Source organism: Pholcus phalangioides, unplaced genomic scaffold (genome assembly GCF_987345545.1).
Source record: "Pholcus phalangioides strain wild (caught in Gottingen) unplaced genomic scaffold, Ppha-v1.0 ptg000009l_1, whole genome shotgun sequence".
NCBI classification, from domain to species: domain Eukaryota; kingdom Metazoa; phylum Arthropoda; class Arachnida; order Araneae; family Pholcidae; genus Pholcus; species Pholcus phalangioides.
Window position 1 is genome coordinate 46,448,001 of NW_028301602.1, and position 26,859 is coordinate 46,474,859.

Below are 26,859 nucleotides of genomic sequence, written 5' to 3' on the forward strand. Positions count from 1 at the left end.
TCCCGTAAATCATCGCAGCTTGTTTTCTCGTCTATGTCTGTCATACAGCAGTCGTTCACAACCTTTTTGGAACCACGGCCTGGTGAATCAAATTTCTATGAGTCTACGGCCGGTCTGGAATAAGATGATGCTCGTTGATAAACAACCAATTATCTTTTAATTGCGAGTTAATTATTTGATTAATTAATTAAAAATCCTTTAATCGATTAATTAATTAAACCCTTTTGATTATTGATAAATTAATTTGAACCATTTTTATTAACTAATTTTTTTTAATGAATTGAATCCATTATTATCATATGGACTGAGGTAAAATTTTTTTCTTTTTGGAACTGTATTAATATTGTTCAGCAGTCAAAACATAAACTCGTTTCATCATCGATTGCAATAACATCCTCATTGCATAGAAACCGGAACCTGGGGACTGAGGTTATTTGAGCGCCTCAATAAATTTTACGAGGGGGGGGGGGCTGAGCCCCCCAATAATTAATGAATATAAATGCAGTAATCCACTCCCTCTCCTGCATAAGGGCTCGAGCCCGTATATAAGGGACAAATGGCAACTTTCAGCCCCCTCAATGTTTTTTCATTTCGCCGCCTCTGCTACATTAGAAAGTTGAATTGATCGCAAATCAATCGAAACGTTTAGTATTTAATTTTATAGAACAATTTCGCACAGTTTGCAAAAATACGAAGTTCTCATTCACAGTGGGCAATTGAATTTATTTATACTGACATCGACGCAACACTTATTAATTATTACTTTTTTAATAATTTTGTGTAAAATATATTTGACGATCGAATTTTGTATTTAATCTTAGCTGAAAAGACGGTTACGTTATGAAAATAATTTGTCTATATTGTAACTCACCATAAAAGTCTGCTGAAGAGCAGAAAATTGTTTAATTTTGGGCAAAACCTCTTTTCGGTATATTCACGATAGATGCTTATGTTAAATTGTGTAACTTGATAAATTTCAAAACATCGAGTATGCGGTTTTTACTCTGAAATTTGAAAACTTTTTTATATTTTTAAACAAAAATTTAGATTTGTGAACCTATCATTTGAGCAAATGGAAAATACGACACTGGAAAAAAAAAATCGAAACGAAAATTCTCGCAACGTAATTCTCTCCTGCGTTGCAAAGAATATACAGTATTCATTATCACTCACACACACACACACCCGTAGTTTACAGAGCCCGGCACGGTGCAAAAACTTTTTGTGGCCCGTTAAAAAAACTTTTATGTAGTCGCTTCCCGACTTACAAACTTTTCGAGTTACGAGCATAAATCTTGAAGGAGAAAAATTGTTCAGAAAAAACAAATTTTATTACACTCATTTTTTTCATTATTTCAGGAACACGTTGATAGTTTGGATCGCAATCAAACACAATCCATTGAGGGAGGATATCATTTTAATTAATTTGACAAGATTCATAAATGATTAGTAATAATTAGAGTGGTTGACCTGCTTCATCGTGACTCGAACCATATTGAACAGACATATTTTTAAAGCGTTTCCTCATCTTCATCAAATATATGTTGCAATTCGATAACTTTGATCATTTTTCGAATTTTTTTATTGCTGTTTTTGTTTAATTAATGTAAATTAAAAGTAAAGGAATCAAATACTGTAATTCACAGAAACAAAGAAAAATATTCTGAAACACGTTCGAACTGTATTTGAAAAAGTAAATTAATTCAAAATTACTAAAGCAAGTATATTCCGCTTAACTAGGGTGACCATACGTCCCGTATTTCCCGGGACAGTCCCGGTTTTCTTACTTTTTCTAGCCGTCCCGAATTTTTGGCAAAAATGTCCCGGTTTTTCCCGTTTTTACATGACGCCTACTTGGATTTTTATTCTTCATTGAAATTATTTTTCAACTCTCAAATTATATTATAATTACAACTATAAGGATCACATGATTTTGGGAACCAAAAAATTTAAACAAAATATGTATATATTCACCGACAAACTAAACTTCGACTCTAGTTGCATGCAGGTGCCCCCCCCACCATCAAAGTTGGACCACAATTCTGTCTAAATGGTGAGTTTGATACAATACAATTAAATTGGGTTACAAGCCACTCAGCCTGGTAGGGAATGGAACACCGATTGTTGGTAGCTGATTTTCACCTCTGTTGTTTAACAAATCAGGTTGTCTTAGTTAGCCTAAGGGGCAGCTGTGAGTTATCAACTAAAAAAGTTCTCAAACTTTTTCCATCAGCAGCACCCCCTTCCCCTAATCAAAGCTTATCTGCAGCTCCCAAAAGCAGTTTAACAAAGAATCTTTCGAAAACCTTTGTTGGACCTCGGCTCCGTGGCAACCTGACAAAAATCGACAGCAGTTTTATAACCCCTGCACTAGACATTTCTCCAACATGACTGAATTGAGTCTGACTGAAGTGAAAAAACACTGCTGTTTTTTTAAGAGCAACACAGCTTGATGGGGGATTGGTCATTTATTATTTTCTTCAAAGCAGCAAAATTTACACCTTCAGATCATAACAGTATTTTAGATTTAAAAAAAACTGGATTATATCAGTCATCAAAATAAATGCCAAAAGCACAAAAAATCTAGTCAAGTTATATTCATATATTTTATTGTAAAATCAAATCATGTATCATACAAAATAATTGCTTGTCTACAATAAGAGAATTTGTTTTTTTACAAAAATAGAAAGAGGGTCAAAGATTTATAATGCAAGGATTATAAAATATACACATAGTCAAACTCTAATGAAAGTAGTTAGATTGTCTCCCTTTGAATGTCATTTGAACTAATTTAAAAAGAAATCGATTTATTTTGCTCAATACATGTATATACATATATAATGATTATATAGATGAACAAAAGTTAAAAAATTTAATTTCATATACATTTTTTATATATAAGTAAATACTTGCTAAAAAAATTCAAGTTTGTAAATATATGAATAAAAACAAGTCATTTCAAGTAAATCAAATCATTGAAAACATTTCATTTTCAATAATTCTTTCCTGATAGGTTTGAGAATGATGATGGAATGTTCATCTCAGCACACTCTGCCATATCTATTTTTCTTTCCTTAAATGAAAAAAAGAAAGTTTATTAATTACATTGTGTAAGCATTAAATGTATATTCATTGGTGGGAAAAAAAGTGAAGCCAGGAACTATATAATGAAACTCTTATACTTCAACAAAGTTTGAAGATGCAGGAATTTTTAACCATCTTAGAGCATCGATGAGATATCTCACCACCTTATTTTAAGATTGACATGCCCCGATAATTTGTAAAGTTGATTTCTCCATGAAACATTTTTCCCTATAATGATCCTATAGAGCAGTGATTTCCAACGTGGGCGTTAACGCCCCATTGGGGGGACAGTAGAAGCTACGAGTATAACATAGGATCCTATGGGTTAGATTGCGTTAGGGACGATGGAACAAAAAAGGTTAGGAAACTATGCTATAGAGCCTGGAAGTTCAGGCAAAATGTCATAAATGCCCTTTTTTGCCTACTGTCAACCTTTTTTTGGACAAATGCCTTTTCTGAAATTTTACTTCCATAAATGCCTATTTTAACATATTTTTAAGTTATTAGTGAATTTCACAGGTCATAATCTGTAAAATTTGGATATTTTGAGAATTGAGAAGAAAAGAATTGTTCTTTTTAAAATTTTCTAACTCTCTCGGTACTAATTATAATCAGAAAGCCCCTCCACACCTTCCAGCACCATTTAAATGTGAATAATTGATCTGAGGAATGATGCTGCCATGCATTAACTTTGCTTTGACCAGATGGTGTTAGATGTGAATGATTTTGTTTCTGATGAATGCAGCCTATGTTAGAAAAGCGGCGGAAATTAGAAATTTTTGCTTCTCCCCATGCTTCCCATATCTTGTTTCGCTTAGGCATTGAACTGCATTGCATATGTATAGCTGACCAATGACTGTACCAAGGAGTCATCAGTTGACATCATAGCTCACACAAGCAGGGTAGGAGCAGACAGGGCTCTGGAGCCCATGTTCTGATTTTTTTTTTACACCATAAATGCACTACAAACAACCACAGCTGTTTATTTCACATACATATTTAGTGTTTGGTTGAATTGACCAGAGTTGCCCACACAGGTATGTGATGCAGACACACAGGGCCCCGTGCTTGAAGGACTCTCGCATATGTGGTAATATAAAAAGAGTTACATTTTTACTACACCAGAACAAGGTAGTTATGTTTTAACTATAGAGATGGTAATGATTATTCCAAATAATACAACAAATAAAAAGGAATTATTTCTTGAACGAGAGCTACTTGAACGAGCCCTATAGATAATTTTCTTTAAGGGCTTCACGCTTGGTAATGGCGGCCCTGTAATTAACCTAATCCTGAGGGTCTACTACTATTTTATTTTGGGCTTGAAATCAGTTTAACTTTGATAATAATGCAATTGTTATAAAACCATAATTTTAAAGCAGTAGAAGGATTAAATGCACCTAATTTTTCAGCTAGTTTTTGGATTCTTAATATATCTGAGTTTGTTTTTTTTCTTCCGTCTATAAATTATAAATGCCTTATTTTATTGCCTGTTTTAGGTATTTTTAATGCCCTTAGGTCTGCCTATTTCAATCATTTTTAGTGCCTAAACTTCCGAGCTCTACTAATTACTTTTATTTTCAACCTGCTGCAAATCATATAAGAAAACATATTTCATTAAAAAGATGTGGCATTTTATAAGGGGTTTAGTGATTTCTACTATACCAAAAAGGGTAAAAATGATAGAATTTTAAAAAACATTTGAGAGAAAAAAATGTCCATAATAAGTAAGAACAATGATTTTGATTTGTCTGGTGGTATGTATATACATAGAACCTCTCTTAGTTGGGGTCCCCCCTAAATCAGAACTTTCCCTGAACCAGCTTTCAACAAATCTCGTTTTTTAGTCAATATTATGAGTGGTATTATGTTTTTACAGTGCTTATGCACAGACATCATTAAGAGAATGAAAATCCCTATTTGGTCATTAAAAACAGTTTCCTGAATTTTTAATTGTAATTTGCAAATCTTTGAATAGAAGAACTAAACATAAATTTTATATGCAACATGGTTAACTTCTTAAAATCAAAAATCCCTCGTTTAACCAGATTTTCTCATATGCAGCTGATTTTTTTTTCTCAGCCCCAGTTGAGCAAAATTCAGAGATGTTCTACTGTGTATCTGAAGTCAAAGTCTTGAGTAGTACGTCTCAACAGTGTTGTCTCAATACATGGGCCCACCCAAAAATGATTCGGGGGCCTCAACAAAGTGAGATCTATTTGAAATTTGAGAATTTTCCCCATACAGGGCCACAGAAAAATCACTGCCAGAGACCCCATGATACTCTTAAGATGGCCCTGGTTCTCAAAGTGTGCACATCAGCTCCTAAGGGCACCCCACTGTGACCTGTCCTTATTAACGAATGCCTATTCAATACTATGAAGCAGTTCTTTGTTAGAATATTCTGAGGAGCTGCAGATATATGTCCACTTGTGCAAAGGAGCTGCGAAAGACAAAAGTTTTGAGAACCACTGGTCTTGAGTTTGCTGCAATAACATGTTCATAGTGAATAGTGCACCTTTAAAATCTGAGAACATTTTTGTTATATTTCATTCTCCTGTTATGAAGATCACATCTGGACCAACGTGAAGCAGATTCATGCCCCGGTTAAGATTTAAACCTAGGCAGTCTCGAAAAAGTCAGCTAAACATATGACTGCTTGGCACCTTATATTTATGCGTCTATCAAAACACTAACTTCAATGAATTTAAAAACTCACCTCAATTTTGATGGTACACCATGACATTCAACAGCAACAGCACACTGCAAGAACAATGCCGAACATTAACACATATAATAGTAATAAAAAAATTTGCCCCATAATCTTTTCCAGATTAATAATTTATGCATCAAATTTCGAGATATAAAATTATAGTATTTGAGTTTTAATGACAAAAATAGCACCAAAATAGTCAGTATTCAGCTACTATAATGTGCATTCTTCTGCTTTGAAAAGAATTAGTGGGTTTCATTTATTAAAACTTTCACCATTGCAATGGCACTAAATTTGAGATAAACAAGTGTGGCAAAAACATGATGATGTAACTGACTCAATAGAATCAGGATATGTTAGCGTGGTTGTGGCCAGAACTACGTACATTAGTCACACACTATTGAAGAAGAATGATTTCAATCTTCATGATTTTAACATTATGGTTTCCTGTCAAGAATGTTTTGCAAACTGATTATCCTGCAAGCCAAGTTGTCTTTCAACTAATTCAGAGTTATCATATGATCTTCATGGGTAATTTTAAAATTCAGTTTTACTCTTTACCTTATTTATCACATCCATAACACTGAGAGGTGGTGACTCAATTTTTGATTGCACCATTCAAAATAGGGCAAACTGCAAAAAATTGGCAAACTGTAAAGGGAAGAAAATGAGAGTACCACTTTTTTGATGGGTCAACAAAAATAATCAATCAAGAATAGTTGAAATTCTAGTTGGGAGTTGGGACGAACCAAAGGGTTGTAATGAATAAGTTATGAACTTCCAGTTCTCTCCAAATGAATACATGAATATTGAAAATTTGTAAAAAAAAGAAACTGTTCAAATCACAAGTTCAAAAGCAAAAGAACTTTCATCTATCTAGAACCACCGTCCTAAATTGAAAAAAAAAAAATTATTATATGTTGTGAGCACATATATAACCTACGTTTTCTTCAATATTCTTCAATGGTACATTTTCAGCGCTTCTTTTTCTAAAAAGTGAAAAAAAGGAATAAAAAAAAAAATCAGAAGCAAGTTTAAATTATAATTTACAGCTGATATATATGGGAAAAGAATAGATTGTGCATAACAAAAAAACCTTGACATCTTGAATCATGGGAGGAAAAATTCCTGTTTATAAATAATAAATAGTTCATAATGAAGAAAACAGTGAAAATATTTGTTATACAAAAACTTCGTAACATCTGTACTAGGATATGTTTAGCATAAAGCCTATAGCTATATAGCCTATGTTTTACACGCATGATACTTAATTTTTATAAAAATCAAAATTTTCTGACAAATAAAAAAATTAGCTAAAAGAAAATATTAACTATGTTACTTTAACCAATTATATAGCTCTAATTTTTGAACGTTTTACACTTACACATCCTCAAAGTTATTTTATAACTGATAACAGCAATACAACCAACATCTGGGTCTAAAGCAGCATTGCACTATAAATGTTTTATAAAAGTTCTTTTATAAAACTTCCTAGTGTAAGCCCGGCCAAAGTAATGAATATATAATAAAATGTTTCACTGGTCTGATTCTTAGGCAAAAACCCTCTACTCTCTATAGCAGCTATCTTCAACCTGTTGCTCCTTAACGCTTGTGTCAGGTTTTATGCTCGTGAGCACTTCATCAGCTTTTCAATTAAATACACTGTAAAAATTGCATTTGAAAATTAAGATTATGCTGATTTCAAGCATACTTATGTAAAAATTGCCGAAAGGCACACATGCTTAACTCTGATGTGGCCTGTGACCTCAAACCCAAATTTTTCAAAAATAAACTATCAGCAAATTCACAGATCACTTAAAAATGACCCACAGTGCAAAGTTCTACATCACTTAAGTGACCCATGATGAAATAACAGATGACATGTGGCCCATGGCACAGTTCCAGTTCACACAAGAGGCTTGCAACATATTTACAAATCACTCTTAAGTGTCCTGTGGCATAACTCCAGATCACTTAAGCAAGGAACTTGAGACATATGTAGAGATCACTTAAGTGGCCCACGGCACATTTACAGATCACCTAAGCGACCTGCAGCACATTCACAAACCACCCTAGCAGCCTTCAGCACATCTACAGATCACTTATTTGACCCACAACACGTTTTTAAACCAATGAAGTGGCCCACACTTTTCTAAAGATCGAGCACCCTTGTCGTAAGGGGTGCTGTCTGCTTGGTGATAAGCATAGGGCAGTGCTTGCAACTCAAGAAAGGTTGAAGACCCCTGCTCTATAGCAAGACCCCCTACTAGTGAAATATGATAATAAACTCCCTAGTGAGACATATGACTAGTTTTACAAAAAAAAAAAAGTAGAATAATTATTATTTGTGCCAATACAGAGAGCATTTGCAGATAAAAAGATTCATCTGTAACATTAGCAGGGGTGGGAAGTGACCAAGTCCATTTCGGAGCAGCTTTGGAGCAGCAAAATTCAGGATTTGGAGCAGTTTTGGAGCAGCAAATTCAGGATTTGGAGCAGCAAATTCTGGATTTGGAGCAGCAAAATATGGGATTCGGAGCAGATATTTATAAATTGGAGCAGTGAAATTAACAAGAATATTTTCGTTAACCCTCAACCCTTTTCAAAATAAAACTGCACTGTCTTTTGTTATCAAACATCTTTTCATCAGCTTGATTTTTGTTTTTGGTGTTTTAGGCTTTTGACACCTTGTTTGAAAGAGCGGCTGTCATAAAATTTTTTGCACCCGTCTATTTAAGATGATTTTTGCTTACTGAGGACACTATTTGCTGCCTTGAACAGCAGCACTTCAAATGAGCTAAAAAAAATTTATAAGTTTTAAATGTTTTTATACTTGGAAAGAAATTGTTGCAAAATGGGAGAGAATTTCGGAGGAAACAACTCGATGTTTGGCGATTCAGCACTCATTATCTGGCGAGATTGGCGATCTGATACTCGATATTTGGCGAGATTGACGATTTACCGCTCGTTATTTGGCGATATTGACGATTTACCGCTCGTTATTCGGCAACATTGGCGATTTAACGCTCGTTATTCGGCAACATTGGCGATTTAACGCTCGTTATTCGGCAACATTGGCGATTTAACGTTATTCGGCAACATTGGCGATTTAACGCTCGTTATTCGGCAAAGTTTCTAAACTAACATTCGTAATTCGGCGAACATGCGCTTTTTACTCCCGGAATGAAAATTTTTTTCACGAAACATCGGAACAATGACAATCGACTACAGTAATTTCTGCTGCTTCCAGTGACGACTTTTTTTTTTAAACGGAAACACTCGAATTTGCACTTTAAAGCTCAAAGGCATTGCAAACCATCTTCAGTTCCACGATCACGGACAATATCGGGGTTTCGCGATGGAAAGCCCGATCAGGGGCCGATAGTTTAAGGCGATAGTTTAAGTATAGTGGAATAAAACACGCTCTTCTCGTAAAGAAACGTTTCGTGGCTAGCAGGAACAAAAATTTTTTGGCGTCCTTTCCGAAATTCCGGGCAAAATTCGCTATTTGGCGCAGAAAAATGCGAAAATACGCTATTGGAGCAGGATGGCGCAAGATATTAGTTTTGGCGCAGTGCGGCGCAATTGGCGCAGAGTTCCCACCCCTGCATTAGGAATAACAAACCCTGCTCATTTCATGCTTTTACATAAAAAAAGTATACATAAATATATACTCAAGGCAAATTTAGAAAGTTGATTAGTATTATTAAGATATCATAGTACAAAAATGTTTATAATACCTAAACAGTAGACTTTGAAAGATTATAAAGATTATATTATTTCTTCTAGTGGTACAAATTTTAAAAAAGTTCATTGAAGATTTGAATTATAATTTTTTAAAATGAAAAAAGCTTCATCATCACCTAAGATTATAACTGCATGATTGAGGAGGAGACTCTTGACGTAGTTTCTCAACATCATTAAAAATGACTTGAGCTCCACCACCAGCGGAAGGAATAACATCACCCTGAAAACAAAACAAAAAAAAGTGTTCAACATCTCTGCAGTTGAAAAGAAAAGTTCGATGAATTTATGTAGCAGGTAAAAAAGTTATGATGAAAGAGCATCTCATTTAACGAATATAATTTAGGGGAATATTCCTTTCAGAACACTACTCAAAGTATTTTTCACGATACTAAATCATTTGATAGATGAAAAAAAAAAAAAAACCTGCTCTGACATTCAACAGTACCAGATAAATAGTATCCATTTATTCTTGTATAATATGTCAAATGATTTATCAAACTATCACTAAATAAGAGCAAAAACTGCTGAAAAGGATTATGCTACCTGAAAATATCAGTAACCTCGAATTATATCAAGTACATGTGAGAAAAACCAACCTTGTACAACTGCGTCTCAAGTTCGCCATTTGAATCTTGTTCTTGATGTGTGAGAACATATTTTGAAACTGATGGCTTAGTCACATCCTTTACTTCTAGTTTACTGACCGATTTCTTCTTTTTCATTTTAGGCTGCAAGACTGTACCTATAATTTGAAAATTAAACTGTATAACGAAACCCATATAAATTAATACCTTAATTTTTTACCTTAAAATAATTAGAGAAAAATATGTACCTGCTTTTGCTTGAATTCCCATTTATATGAAAATAATGCTGTTTTTATATAGCTATAGTAAACCTCTAAAATTATAAAAACTAGATTAAACAAACTTTATATATTTTTCTGATGTTATACAGGGTGCATGGCAAACAGTGAGTATGGCACTTTACTGGCAAACCATTGATCCTAGAGGCACATACTTCCAATTAGAGATGCAGTACTCAGAATATGTCATTCATGTTGCAAGGGGTTGTACAGTTATTAAAATAAAAAAAACTACTAAAAAACTTTTATACCGTCCCCGTGCGCCAAAAAACCCAGTTAAAAAGTTATTGCCCTGTCTCTTCTGATGCTAACTAAAAAAAACTTCATGTTTCTAAGTGCAATTCACAGAGATATTCGAATTTGAAAAACAGAGGAAAGTTGGGGGGAAAAACAGCTCTAAATGCAGAAAAACTGTTTTATCCACATTTAACACTGTTTTTACCCAGCTTTCTGCTTTAGCCCCCTTTTTTTCCAGTGTATTAAATTTGAATATCTCAGTGAATATTGCACTTAGAAAAAAGGAATTTTTTTAGTACCAGTTTCAATGAGGCTATCTATGAACTCACATAGAAAGTGTTGGATATTTCACGGGAACAAATCAATATTTACTAGCACAACCACAGATAATTCTATCCTGTCTCTCCTAACAATATTTTACCTTTTTTTTTGAGGAATCTTCCAAAGTCCATTGAGTAAACTCTCTTTCATGATGCACAGCAAATTATGAAGACATGCAAGTTTTTTTAAGAATGCTGCTCCTTCGTAAACACTTCCACAATCACAGTGCGAAATGTGTAAATTACAGGGTCCTATGTAAATAAGTCCAGGTGAACTGGATGGTTTTACTGCACTGTCCATCTTCAATGTCAGTATCATGGTTTTCGATAAATGAAGCATTTTCATTTCTAGCTCTTTGCAAAGCTATGTAAACATTGTTTATGCCTCTGCATGTCCTAAAAATACAGAAGACAATCTACTGCTATTGGGTAGCATCAGAGTTACAAAACCTAGAATCAGTGGTTCTTAACCGGGGATACGAAAGAGCATTTTGAGGGGGTGAGAGATTAAAAAAAAAATTGAAAAATGCAGGAACATTAAAATCAGGGGCAGCTTTCCAATCCAAATCAATTTCAGGAAGTGTTTTTGCGGAAGCTGCATGCAGCCTCCAACTTATCAGGTTACAGGTAATAAGTTTTCACATGAGATCTGGAAAAGAGTTTCAAACAAAAAAGGAGCAACATGTTTTGAGCTTTGAAATCTTTTTAGGAATGACTTGCATTCTGGGGGGTGGGGAGGGGGGATAGTCTTAAAAACTCATCTCACACTTAATGGAGGATCTTTTACTGCCAGGCCAACAGAGGCTTACCTGAAAGAATCTTGTTGTCCTATATAAACTTCACATTGACAAAAATGTATATAGCTGCTCTTTTCAAACATTACATATTTTCAACCCATCTACTAAAAAAATTTAGAGAAAACAATTCTTTCAATTTTACTCATTTGTGGTGTCTTTTGCAATGTCTGTGAACTGTGTAGCAAGGAGGAGCATTCCATAAACAAAAATACATACTACTGACAAATTGTTTCATCCCATCCAGCTGCCTTCCATACAACCCACAGGTAGAACCCCCCCCCCTCTTGACATAATACTTGAATGGCCCCCATACAGAGGCAGCAAAAAAGCAAGAGGATACACAATTTTTTCAGAAAAGAAATTAGAACTGGTATTGGCTTTGTCTTCGACAATGGACAATGAAAAAGAGGGTCTCCTTAGTTCCCCTTCATCCATGTACTGAAAAAGCAGGTTCAGTGACCTTGACCAACATTGGTTTCCAGTATGTAAAATCCCACCCTTCAACTGATAAGACATTTTGCTCATACCAAACTGTCTCTTAAGTCCCGTTCACATGTGCAATAAAACATCCCGATAACAGGGATTTTCGCTACAAACCATTCACATGACGTTTAGTTTACGCTGGTAATCCCCCTCTTCTTTCCGGAAGTCGTCACTGGTTATGTGGATTAAACGAAAGTGCTTGATTCAAGATGGCTGACAAAAAAGCTTACAGTAGTTTTCGCAGATTATGGGAGAGAAGGCAGGTGTCGACCACCAATCCACCCCAAGAAAGATGGGCTTTTTTGACGAGCTTCTCTCCCACCTTTTTTCCCCTACGAGGGGAAAAAAGTTGCCATGCTGGTAATTATCACCAAAACGATCCCCAATCTTGCACATGTGAATGGGGCTTTAGTAGGGATCCAGAGGAAAATGCAGATAAAGCTGGATAAGTCCAGTGGCAAAGTTCTGGTGTTCATTCATTTAGATAAAGATTGTTGATAAGGCTTTCTTATTCTTTCCCAGAGGATCTGAAAGAAATAATCTTTTATGGAGGAAAAAGTGAAAACCAACCACTCTGGAATGGGAATTAATCCTCTTTTAATTTTTTCCCTTCAGAATTTCCCTGATTTTTCCCAAATATTAAGAATTTTCCCTGACTTTTGAAAAATATTTAACATTTTCCCTGACCATTTTCTGATTCAATGACTTTCCCTGCTTCTCCTTTCTTTCAGGTTGCTGGGAACCCTGTTATATTCAGTTTCTGAAACAATATATATTCTTGGATTGAACTAAAATTTCAAAAGAAACCAAGGTAACCCTGAATTGAATTACCAAGTTCAAGATTGCCAGTAGGATTGTGTTCCAACCATACATCTCCACTTGATGATTGAGATCTTCGATGACGGATATTTGAAACAGCAACACTCTGAAAAACAATTTTTTAACAACTCAATTCAAAAGAAAGTACAGATGTTAATGATTGGAAAACACAAAAAACTATAGTCTGTTTCAGGTTAACTTTGCAGTGAAGAGAAAGGTAGAGAGTGTATTCCTTCGCCGCAAAATATAGTTCTCATATATCGGAGGTTTAAGATGAACCTTTATACAGAATATTTAAATTTTTTCTATGATTTTGAAAAAAATACTGAAAAAAAAAATCGTTTTGAACCGATGTTTACTTGTTTAAAATTTTTAAATTATAAAAAATATTGGTTACCATTATTAAAAATCCATAGCAACGGCAACGACACTCTGGCGCGATATCCTAGGAATTTTCCCCGCCAATATCACTGTCGTGTTTTTTTCGTTACACAATTATATACTGTATATATACATTTTTTTTTTCGTTACACAATTATATACTGTATATATACATTTTTTTTTTTCGTTATTTGGTTGAATTTTCCATAATGATACAATTTTTCATTCAGTTTTACATGCAGTTGTAGGCTTACATAAAAACGAATATTCAATCAGTTTTATTTTCTCCTAAAAATAGGCTTCAGTGAGTTCAGATATTCACTCATAGATTACAAGAAGTGTTTCTCTTCCACGAGAGTGCCGATACTATTGTGACTTGTGAGAGGCCCTCTATGGGTGCAGAAGTTTTGGTTATAGGTCCTCCTTTTTTTAATTATTTATTTTTTGCCATGTTTATGGGATAGTTTTAGTTTCTGATCACGGAGAGTGTTGACAGAGTCGCGACTTCCACTCACACGAACGGACGCCATCTTCCACCCACCTGTTTCTCCTCATGCCCCTTGCCTTTAGCGTCTCTTCAGATACAATAAATGAGTGGGGGGGGGTCCACAGTGGTTTGGGCTTTCATCTGTTATGTGACAGTCGTGTCTTAATTTTCACCAGAGATAGCCACGTTAAAGTTCTCTGCTCTTCCATTCCTGAATACTATATTTTTGGTTTTTGAATATTCGTTGTAAACAAAACTCCATAAGAATAATCCGTAATAACCATGAGCAGCACATCAACCGTAACAAAAGACTAAAGCTGTCGGAAAAACAAGTGGCATCGACGTATACCATTCGGGGAAGGGGGATGTCGAGTGACGGAAATTTCGGCAAGAAAAGTGAGTAGAAAAATTCAAAACTTTTCCGTATCATTATTATTATTTGGTGCTATTCCTGCATTTACACGTGAAAACAGAGTTAACCTGCTTCTTCTTAATTTATTTAACATTAATTTTTTCCATATAAATTGAAGAAAAAAGTAAAAATCCCCATTTTTTTGAGAGCCATGGTTAATATACAGTATTTTAAAATTATACGTTGCTTTCATAATATTGTTTGGATTTTTTTTTTTGTAAATAAATTTCAGCTGAGGGAAGGGAAATATTGCAGAAAAATATATGACTTTTTTGAAATTTTTAATGTTACTTACGGCATATCAATGAAGAGTAAGTGACACGCTGATAGAAGATAATTATTTTTTCTAAATTTTAAAACGCTTTCTAATCAAAAAACAAAACAAATGATTTCAAAAACCTCACTTTAATTTCTGAAAGTATCGTCAATGGTTTTCTTTTAATTCTGTAATTATTACTAATTTAACTGTGCAATTACATTACACGTAAAAAATATTTTTCTCAGTGAGATTGGCGAGAATCGGCCATACCTTACCGAGGCCGCGCATTGATACATTGGTTAAGAGGCTTTCGTTCCCATAGCAACGAGTGATGCGGTTCCCTCGTAGCTTCCCCTTCACTGCAAAGTTAACCTGAAACGGACTATAGGTGATCTAAATCTGTAAGAAGGTTGATGACTAGTGAGCTACTTCAAAAATTCAACAATGCTAACTAGGAAAGTTCTAATATTTATTAGTAATTGAATGGCTATTTTATCATTCAACTAAAATGAATTCTTCCTTAACAAGGTTTTATAAATTTCACTGATCCCCACTGTAACTGGAGCAGTGGAAATAACCTAACTTTTTGTAAGCTGCCACACCTTTTTTCAAGACACCTTTTGGATATTGTGCAGGCAATAATGCTTTGTCCCCAACTCAGAGGATAATAGAATGACGAAGAGAAATACTCCATCTCTCTTTTACTATTATATACAGCACTGTACACATATTTCTATACCAGGGCTTGAAAAATAGAAAAAATATTTAGGTGCCAGCTAATTTTTTTAGGAGCCCACAACCATGGTTTTTGCTCAAGAATAACTGTCCTAAATATATTTTTTTAATTTTCCAGAATTTGATTAAATCTTCTAACATGAAGTGATGTAATGAATTCAGCAAATTTTGCATCATCCTTGGAATCTTAATTTAGCAATAACGTATAGACCAGCGGTTCTTAACCTTTAGAAGCCTGTGGCCCAATTCCATTTATTTTTTTTACATGGAACGCCCGGTCAAACACACGACTAATGGAAAATGAATGGAGAAAAACAAACCATTCAATCACTCGTGGCCCAGTATGAATTATGTAAGGGGCTCGGCAGTTGAGAACCACAGATATAAATTACTTTAGGCTCCATACCGATTTTTTAGTCAACCTGGCACCTGCAATTTGCCAAGCTCTGTCCTAAACTATCTATCCTAAATGGAAAGGAGTAGAAGGTACAGAGTTACTGACATGTCTCTCTCTCCTTCTGTTATCAAAATTTGAACAACAGCTGACTCCGCTCACTGGCAGTTGATGTAAAGCCGGGAGGAGTAGAATTTCTGCGCTGGGTGCAGCGTGAAAACGCTGATTGGTTAAAAACTTGAAATTCAGTTTTTTTTTTGACCAATCAGAGTTTTCACGTTGCATGCACTGTAGAAACCTGCCTCTAGGAAAACCTGGCTTAACACTTTGAGAGGATGGAAAACATGTAGAAAAAGTCACCAAGTTGTTTGGGTTCGTCATCGCCAAAATGAGAGGGTTTTAAAAAGGTGAAATATATCGTAATTGCCAAAATACAAAGCATCAAGTTAGGCAAGATACCTCGTAAATGCTGCTGAAGAGGTTACCATTGTGATTCACTTGATATAGCTTCTATTATTAAGCTTAATAATGAAGGTCTAATACAAAATCTAACACTTTTTCATCATCGTTAAGTGAATGTAAAATTTCAAAAAAGCATTAATTGCAATATAAAAATAAAAGTAGAGATCTTCTCGAATGATTAGTGAAGATTGAGGGTAAGTTCGCTAACAATTACAAACCATTTTTATAAAGTAAAGCATTAAGCAGTCAAGAAATTGTGTAGTGATGCAAATTACAGAATAGCAAAATAACATATAGTGGCAAATATCACTTATAAATCCTATGTGAATGTTGAAAATAGAATTTTGATATATGGTCAGTTAAAAGGTTCTGTATTGAAGAATTAAATAACTCAAATTTTCTTGTGCTTCCCTTGAGCTTAAAATTTACCAAGTTTGATTAAAAAGTTAGCATATTTCAACATATTTATGGCAGCCGGTTCAGACCAGCAAAATACTGGACATCGCATTTTCTCACTAAATAGATTGGACCCCACTAATTAAAATTTGTTTAGCATAAAAATGACAAAAAGAATTTAATGTTCTCTCCTTCAACTATGAAAGTTTTTGCATAATGAAAAAATATTTTACTTTGAAAGTCATTAATGTAAGCACACTGGCCATACAGCAACACGTTTGAATAATCAAGGGAATTTAATTACTTTGACCTTAAATTTTCACAAATAAAAATAAAAACGAAAAATATGACACAATGTTGCACTCTACTTGTTTAAGCAAGATATACAGAAAACTAGAATGTTATGTAAAGAGATGCCAATTTTTTGAAAAGGCGAACTTTCCTTCGAAAATAATCAACATCTCTGCCTGAAAAAAAATCTACATCTTCCCAAAAAATTAGCATTTTCACATAACATTCAGTTTTCTGTATGTCTTGCAAAAAAAAAAACCACAAAAACTATACTTTAGTTAATATTTTTGAATCTCACTTTGTATTGGCTAGATCTTGTTGCAGATTCACTATCAGTTCTGGCAACATTGGGGTCAGACTTTGCTTGTGGCAAATTTGCAGTTCTTTTAGAGCTTGATGAGCTGCTGCTACCTAAAATAAAAAATTACAGAATGCAAGTTCATCAAATCAAGACATTATATAATTATTTTGCCTGTTTTTCCACATATATTAAAGGCTGGTAACAAAATTAGATCTGCAACTCAATGGCTTCCTTGTTCACAAAGATTCACTTTGATGTAAGCACCTTCCATATGTTACTACTAAACCTATCCTAAATTAATTACCGTACTCTATGTCTGTTATATATGATTGCAATATTTTTAGTAAAATTTTTAACTACAAGTATCTTTAAATAATTTCTATTGTTTTTTAATCATTAAACTCAAAGGTCATGTCATAGGAGCATAAAACCTGTTCCAGTACTCTTCACACCCAGTCTCTTTTCTAACTAGACAGTGTTGAATGAGTACATATGCTAGAACCTGTCATTATCTTTAACTTTTCTTTCTGGAAAGTGAAAAAATTATTATCATCATGCCATAGTGTCTATTCTGAATATTGATTTGGTTGTAGCAAGTGTTTCAGATGAAAAGTCACATAGTTTTTTAACTGGTTTAGCAAAAATGTTGCTCCAAAAAAAGATAAATATGACTTACTGCCACCATCTTATTTTTTTTTAATTTTCACTTAATATAACTCTTCACCCTAACAGCTGTGTTCACATTGAACACAGCTGTTAGGTTGAAGATAAGGTCACATACAGCAGAACTCTAGAAAAAAAGCTTCTCTATCTCAAAATTAATCTGAGTGAAAACAATTTTTTTGGACTGAAATGACACAAACTTCAATTATTGAGAAAACAAACATACTATATTTTGTTGCATACTTTCAAAATCCCTTTCGTGGCCTTGGCAAGATCCTTAGGTTTTTCAAAATTAAGGTTATTATTGTACTGCGAAGAATTCAAACTCTGATTCTTTCATGAAGAAAAGTGAAGTTGCATCGATGTCTGAAAGCTTTGAAATCTCAATTTTTTCTCTAATCAAAGTAACGCCTCAAGTTTATGTTTAACTATTTCTTCAATAAATTCTTTGACTTGAAAAAAACAAATGGTATACTTTGGACTACAAGTGACAAAAGCAGACGTCAACAGTGAAACAATTTCAAAATATAATGCTGCTGAGAAAAAAAACCTTATTGTGTTCGCTGCATGACTCATGGCTGTTAATAGAATATAATAATGATTATACAGGAATTTCGGCAACCAAGGTCATCCCCTGATAAACGCTAAGTAAAGTAAGTCACATCTTTGCCAGTTGCTTAAATGTAATCAAGACTTTTTTTATGGCTGCTGAACAGAAATGATCACGGCTGCCCTCCATAGGTGCTTTTCTTACTGGTGACAGTAGTCATTGACGTGACATCGTGAAAAGTTGTGAAAAATCTAATTTTCTGTCAAAATCAGGAGAGCAGGCGGAAGAGTGAAAATCTGGAATGGCCCACCTAAAACCAGAGAGTTGGCAGGTCTAGATAATATATATAACAAAATAAGATCCCAAATAACAAACGCCACAGTGAACAACACAACAGTATTATAACTATAACACACAACTATATTTATAGGGTAATAAAATATAAATATTCATTTTTAAATAATAAATGGTTAGAAAAGAAATAAAACGTTATTCCAAAAGAGTTATAGACAATACTGCTCCAAAAAAAATCTATATCAGGGCTATATATCTAGATTTTTTTTCCCGCTTCTACAACTTTAAAATTCAATCATTTTACACTCATTGCCATAAAAATTTGCGCACCCAGAAGAAGTCGTCAAAATGAAACGAAATTTTACACATGTAAGTACTACGTTGATATAAGTAAGTGATTAGAAAATCCAAGAAAAAGGATCATTTATTGCTGAAAAAAGTACAGATGAACAGAAGTTTTAATACTCTGTTGGACCCCCTCTAGCGCGAATGCACGATGCGATACGAGTGGGCATTGAGGCATACAAGTTCCGTATGATGTCCTGAAACATCTCGTTCCACAGTTGCTGTAAATGCGCCTCTAGTTAGACCAACCTCGTAGGGTGTCCAACTTGCCGTCCCAAATGATCCCAGATATGCTCGATTGGTGACAAATCTGGGGATAAAGCAGGCCAGGGAAGGGTGGTAATGTGGCGGAGGCAGTCTTGTGACATCCTTGCTGTGTGGTCTAGCATTGTCTTGTTGAAAAATGGCTCCTGGGAGCCCTGCCATGAGTGGCAACACATGTGGCTGAAGGATGTTATGGACGTACCGCTGGGCTGTCATTGTGCCATGGATCAATATTAGGGATGACTATATATCGTAAGCAATGGCACCCCATACCATGACACCAGCTGTGGAAGCGGTGAGTCGCTGTAAAGCGAAGGCAGGATTGAAGCGTTCACCACGGGGCCTCCACACACGAACATGATTGTCATCACTGCTCAAGTTGAATCTCGATTCGTCACTGAAGACGACCTGGTTCCATTCCGTTGCAGTCCAATCCCGTCGTGCTCGACACCACTCCAAACGGAGGCGTTGGTGGGTGGGTGTCATTGGCAGCACACGTAATGGGCGCCGCGATACCAGATGTCCTTCAGCCAGGCGCCTTGCGATGGCTCGGGAAGACACAGGGGCTCGGGTGAAGCTGCTGCCTGTGTCTGGATAGCGGCCAATGAGGAAGTAGGCTCTACGCGTGCGTTTCAGATGATGTGACGGTCTTCTCGACGGCTGGTCTGTCGAGGGCGTCCTGAACCTGGTCGTCTTTTCTGTCCACTGGTCCCAACACCTCCTCACAGTAAAATCAGAACGGCCTAGTTGACGAGCTACTCGCCGAGCTGACCACCCAGCTTCCATCATCCCGATGATTCTTCCCCTATCGAACTCTGACAAATGCTCATATGGTCTTCGACGGCGGCGTAATGGCATGTCTACCTCAGCATTTCCTTTGCAAACGATTAAATACACTCCAGCAAGCTCTGCTTACCTGTTTTATACTCCAAGGAGAACGAAGTTCAACGCCCTCTAGTGGCATTACGCAATGCGCAATCACGCTGCATTTCTAATCATTTGCATATCTGCCCGTATGTACCTTCAGGCCAACTTTCGTTTCGATCCCACAATTATTTCTTGGTGCGCAAATTTTTATGGCAATGAGTGTATAAATCACTAAGTAACCCTTATAGACCTGCTGGAAGGACATTTAAATACAAATACAAGGCCACAACAGGAAAAATGCTCAATAAGGTGGCTGAGAAAAAGATGCCCATAACAAATATGGATGTGATAATATTTCTAAAATACAGCAACCAACTCCCAGTTAAAAATGCAATTATAAAAACTAAAAACTATATTTAAATGATAAAATATTATACAATGCCCATGAAGATATTTATGGTTGTCTTATTTTAAGTATGGATAGTTTCTCGATTTACCGCAACATGTTAATCATATTTCTTTTTAAACATGTCAATTATGTTAGAATTTACTACCCCGGGGGTAAGCTATTCTATTTACTAAGAACTCTATTTGAGAAAAAAATCTGCGACACCATAACCTAGAACTGTCCCTTACCAATTGATACTGGTGTTCCCTTGTAAAAGTGGTGGATTGATGGCATATTGATAATTCATGGTCTATCCTATTGAAAATTTTGAACACTTTGATCATATCTCCCAGACACCTGCGCGTTCATCCAATGTGAACATATTCAAAAAATAATACTTCTAATAAAATTCTCTTTTCATAACTCAAGCCTCATGTGCCAACAAGGACATGCATAGCTCTTCTCTGCCCCCCACTACACCAAGTCTATGCTCCCCTATGGGCATGGTCTCCAAAACCTTATGGCATACTCCAGTCCAGGATGAACTTAGCCTCGGAAAAGCGGACGTATGACTTTAGAAGAATGACAAGAGACCTTTATGAAAATGAAACTGAGCATTATATCTGATCATTGATGATATTTGTCACACCACGGTCATTTTCTGCACACGAGGGCTAATTAGAGCGGAACCTAAAATTTATTGCCGATTCCGAGTGGCGGGCTTATTCTTTATACTCAGGGAGGTTGGTACACTAACACCTCGATGGGGGGGACTCGTTGCAGTAGCAATTTTTTGCTGTGGTCAAGTCACTGTTTTTGTTGTACCCCTGTGTCAGGAAAGTTTTCTGACTAGGAAGAAACCGGGTATCAAATTCTCGACACCTCTAAACATCCTTTGGTACTTTAGGCGAGTACAGGGGTGCAAGTGCCCCTCATCTATTTCGGAGCAGCAAATTTCATTTTTGGAGCAGATATTTTGAAAATGGAGCAGAACTAAAAACAAACTATATCTGCAATATAAGGAGTAATTTTTCTGTGAAATGCCTAAAAAGTTTTGCCAAAAATGGTTGAAACAAATAATTCTAAATAAATTTCCTTCACAAATTAAAACCCATTTAAATTTTTTCTGAATTATCTTATCTGTCACTAATAAAACGTGCATTACTGAAATGACGAATAAAAATTATGAGACTCTTTTCAAATTAAGCAACATGCATACTAAAAAAAAAAAAAACCTAGGCAACAAGAATTTCTGCTGCTTGAACACCAAAATCTTATTCATCCTGATATAGCAAAAAAAGTGCATGCAAAATATAATAAGGGTTTTCGTGAAAAAAAAATTAGCTTCTCACAAAATTTAAAGAAATTATTAAATTTAAAAGAAAAATGCAAAAAATGAGAAAAATATAAATACCTTATTTACTTAAACAATTTCTCAACCTAAAATAGGATGTTAATAGATTACGAATCACGAGTCGCTTTCAGAAGTTCAGCATCTCAACGACAATTTTTTTCAAATTTTTCATGCACTTGAACATAAGATTTTATATGTCTCATTCCATTAAAGCATTGGATGGACAGATTTTTCAATGTTCAAACAGACTTTCATTCATTTGTTAACAATGAACTCTCTTTCACTGTCTGCATTATCGTATGCTGAAGATAAAAAAGCCTTCACCAAAACTGGCAAAATTTTGAACTTTGGGCTGCTTTCAAGGTTATAAAGTTTGAATATGTCTGCCCAATATCTATCTATTCTCTGAACTGATTTCACTTCTTGTAATTATTTGCATTGTAGTGCAACCCATTCATCACACATAATTAATAGTTCTGTTGGTGATACAATGTTGAGCAACATCCCAGCAATACGTGAGGGAGTAATGTACCATCCCAGCAATGCACGAGAGGGAGTGCAAACGTTTCATTCTCTTCAACAACATGTTTGGGAAAGGTAGGACATTAATATAAAAAAGGTATCTCACAGAAGTTATGTAAAATGAGCACATGCTCCTAGTACAAATTCCTTCCTTTGACTATTGTTAAGAGCATGCCCCTCCCCCACCAATGCAGTGGCGAACCGTGCGGCCATATTGGGCGCCGCTCTAGGAGGGGTGCTGAATGGAATTGAAAGGGTGAAAAAAGCTTTGTTTACCAAAAAAAAAAAAAAAAACGCCTTCAGTAGTGCCAAAAACAGATTCCACATGGGTAGAAATTGTTTTCCTCGAGCTGCCCCTGTGTTCACCAAATCCGGATTTTCGCAATGTGAAATTGCCACGATCGGCAACTGCCGACGATAATCACACGACCGCATAGTGACTAGATGACAAAACTATGAATATTTTAGCTGGAGTTTTAACAGATCCCATTTTTTTCCAATGATCTTCGAAAAATGTCGGTAAATTAACGAGTAACCTAATCCTCTTTTCGATGTATGCGGTCTTAGAACGCATGTTGGCAGCCGCGAAATTACCGTAATTTTCAGTATATAACCTGCAGGAGAAAAAACGGTCTTCGAAATCGGAAAATTCGGCATATTCATTCAGGGACTTTGATAGCCCGCCGGTTAACCAATAACAGTATAGGACTTTAACTTCAAGGTAGTAGAACTACTTTCCAAGGTCACGACATAACGCGATTGTGGTAGATGGTGGGAAGTGAAAAAAAAATTAAAGTTTCTCCCTCCGTATTTTTTTTCCGCGTCTCGGAAAGAACGCGTCCCGTGAACAAAATTTTCATGCTTCTTTTTCCTAAATTCCCGGTATTTGACGCACTACAGTGCATTAGCGGTACCTACGCGAACCAGAAACAAGAATTGGCGCAAATGCGCAAGGATTTGGCGTCTTGGCGCACCATGTAGCAAGAGAACCGTTTCGGCGCAGTTTGGCGCAGCTCTTGCACCCCCTGCGAGTATCTTATCGGCCGGGCTACTGTGCCCACATTATATTTGATTTTTTGACCACCGCTGAATAATGTTTAGATAAGCTAGGCCACTTGTTAATGAAAATTCTCAAATCGGTGACCCTAGTTGCATCCGGGATAATGACACCATTCAACTCATAAGAGAAACGTGGGTTGTTTGAACAAAAATGAACGATCATACAATTGTCAATGCTAAACGTCATGCCCCATTCATTTGCCCATGCTCCAATCCTGTTTAATTTAGTCTGGAGCAACTCCCTATCACCTTGATTTCTTTCTGACTACTCCCATTAGTTTCACGTCATCTATGAATTTGCTATCAATGCCATCATACGAGTTTATTGATAAAAAGTAAAAGTATGGGGACAGGGACCAGGGTTGTTCGGTTTAAACCAAGTGGTTTTTAAAAAATCAAATAAAAGTGGCCCAAATACAATTTTTTTCCCTTGAAAAATATCATATTTGTTCATTATTAGCCAAATTTTTCATTTTTACCACATTTTATATTCTTGGGGTGCATCACGCATCTAAATGTAGTGTATTATCTCACAGGGATTCCTTTTCCCTTCACAAAGAAGCAGCAACAGTAGTGACACCATCATGCTAGGGGCAGGTGGTCCTATAATCCAATAAAGACACCAGCTGTCCCTAAAGGACAAAGACACAAGTAACTTGAAGATACATTTATAACCTTTTGCTGAACTAATAATCTTAAATTTACTTACTCATTGCTGACTTGGCTCTGGTCATTCGTGGTTGCACTGGGGTGCTATTCTTGCTAACACTGGGTAAAATTTTTTGAGGAAGTGAGACATGATCAAGAATTTCACCTCCGAATTCCCAATTATCAGGATTCATAATATCCACCAGCTGTTTATATTTTTCAGCATTGCAGCATAGCAGTCTTTCAATTTCTGCTTGTTTTGCTGCTAGGACTTTGTCCTGAAGTCAAGGAGAAAAAAAAGTTAGTGATGACAAATAAAATAGCATCAATATTTCCTATCAAGAAATAAAAAAATGTAAACAATGTTAATGATCATTTCTAATTTCTTGGCTACAGAAAATTCCTAAAAAGTTTGTTTGAGAATTATAATTTAGCCAAGGCATGAGATTTACAAATGCAACGCCACCACAGGCAAAATGCCCAACGAGGTGGCTGAGAAAAAGATGTCCATAAAAATATGGATGTCATATATTTCAAAAATACAACAACCCAATTAAAAATGCAATTAACAAAAATTATAAACAATATATACACATGATAAAATATTATACAATACCCATAAAGAATACTTATGGTTGTCTTATTCTAAGTATGGATAGCTTCTCGATTTACCCCAACATGATTATCATATTTCTTTTTAAACGTGTCAATTGTGTTACAATTTACTACCTCCGGGGGTAAGCTATTCCATTTATTAACAACCCTATTAGAGAAAAATTCCCTGCGACACCATAACCTTGCATTGTCCCTCAACAATTGATACTGGTGTCCCCTTGTAAAAGCAGTCGATTGGCGGTGTACTAAAAGTTCATGGTCCATCCTATCCATCCCATTGAAAATTTTGAACACTTCGATCATATCTCCTTGACACCTGCGCTCATCCAATGTAAACATATTCAAAAAATGAAGTCTCTCTTCATAACTCCAGCCCCATGTGCCAATAAGGACACACGTAGCTCTTCTCTGCACCCCCTTCAACCAAGTCTATGTCCCTCTGTAGGTATGGTCTCCAAAACCTTACAGCATACTCCAGTCTAGGACGAACTAAGCCTCAAAAAAGCGGAAGAATGACTTTAGGAGAATGAAAAGAGACCTTTTTCGAAATGAAATCCCCAACTGTTCTGATAACTTTGTTCCATGGCATAAACGATTTTAGAAAAAATTAATAACCTCCAGATTTTCGTTATGATATAACAATTCTGTAGCGGATCTACTTGTTCATGTGGTTCTGGTCCTTGTGGTTGATGTTAGGTCATTCTTCAAAATGGCAAGTTTAAAAAAAAGTGCAGTTTCAATCTTGTTTTAAGCTTCTAGAATAATTATTAGTCACATTGGACAGTAATTACTCTTTCAATCACTTTCACTACAATAATCTTTTCACTTAAGAACACTAAGTTGTGTATTCATTGAGCTGTATGAGAATCAGAGTGCAAAACAATTGATAACCTTATTAGTGACATTTGATTATTCAAAGAAAAAATAATTTTGAAATAGACATGGTGACGAGGAAGAAAAACCCACCACAATATATCACACTAATAAAAATAGAAAACAAACTACTCTCACCATCATTCTCTTTGCACGATCTTTTTCTTGTTGTACTCGCTCCCTCTCTCTAACTTTTATTTTTGCAACTTCTTTTTCTTTCTCTGTAAGTGTATTTTCCCTTCTTTGCAACTACAAATAAAAGTTTCAGCAATTACTAGATTGTTTTCAATTTCAAATTAAAACCTAAGTTGTTAAAAGATAAATACAACTAATATATTTTGGCAAAAGATAAATACAACTAATATATTTTGGCAAAAGATAAAAACAATACTGTTTAAGCCATATTTTTATTATTTGGTAACATGATAACCAAGGACAGTGGAGCATTTAATTCTGAACCTATTGTTACCACAGGTATTTCAAATACATTTCTCCACAACTCACTAGGTTCATTTGTAAAAATACATACATATAAGTGGTTTAATAGATTGATAATTAATAAAGATTTAAAAACTTACTTCTATTTTCAGATTATCATTGGTTCTCTCAGAAGAGTTAAGTTTCTGCTGAGCAAGGTGTAGAGCCTGTTCAGAACTTGACAATTTATATTCTAGATCCTTAACTTGCTGCACACGTGCATTCAGATCCATTTGAAGGACTGTATTTTCCTTTAAGAAAATAAAATTTTTTCTTTTTAAAGGAAGGGGGTTATTGGAAAAACACAAAGGCAAAATGAAAACAGAATACAATAAAAATGTGGACAGTATATTTTAACTATTAAAAAAAAATTAAAGTTTGAATTCAAGACAATTCTATATTTTAATAAAATATATACCATAGATTTCCCGTGGCTTATAATCCTCACAAACTATACATAAAATAACATCCGAATTTCTTGGTGTGGATTATAGAAACTGCGTATATTACCATTTTTTTCTGATATTCAAATAAATAAAATAAATGTTTTAGAAAATAAAAAAGGGAACACCCCCACCCTCCCTTGCTTATGAAGAAATGGACGTGTAAATATCTTTTTAAAAAGCATTCAAATTTAAAGGTCAATGAGAGTTTTTATATAAGAAAAAAATATTTTCCAAATTTTATAAACAAATAATTTAGTGATTTTATTTGAATATGATGGAAGGGAGTACAGTTGACGCTCGATATAATGACCCCC

At 35.2% G+C, this 26,859-nt stretch overlaps 1 protein-coding gene across 1 annotated transcript in view; it reads right to left on the reverse strand.

The window, feature by feature from the left end:
• Positions 1–2,583: 2,583 nt before the first annotated feature.
• The window catches only part of LOC149083208 (kinesin-like protein KIF23), a 52,141-nt gene continuing 27,865 nt past the window's right edge, over positions 2,584–26,859 (reverse strand). Inside the window, exons 15-24 of the mRNA XM_089236403.1 lie at positions 26,201–26,350; positions 25,761–25,871; positions 24,196–24,412; positions 17,178–17,290; positions 13,075–13,168; positions 10,141–10,286; positions 9,661–9,764; positions 6,741–6,786; positions 5,804–5,847; positions 2,584–3,073 (exon numbers count right to left, since the gene is read on the reverse strand). Of these exons, the coding sequence (XP_089092529.1) occupies positions 3,061–3,073; positions 5,804–5,847; positions 6,741–6,786; positions 9,661–9,764; positions 10,141–10,286; positions 13,075–13,168; positions 17,178–17,290; positions 24,196–24,412; positions 25,761–25,871; positions 26,201–26,350 (1,038 nt within the window). The 3' untranslated portion in view covers positions 2,584–3,060. The remainder of the gene's footprint in view (positions 3,074–5,803; positions 5,848–6,740; positions 6,787–9,660; positions 9,765–10,140; positions 10,287–13,074; positions 13,169–17,177; positions 17,291–24,195; positions 24,413–25,760; positions 25,872–26,200; positions 26,351–26,859) is intronic.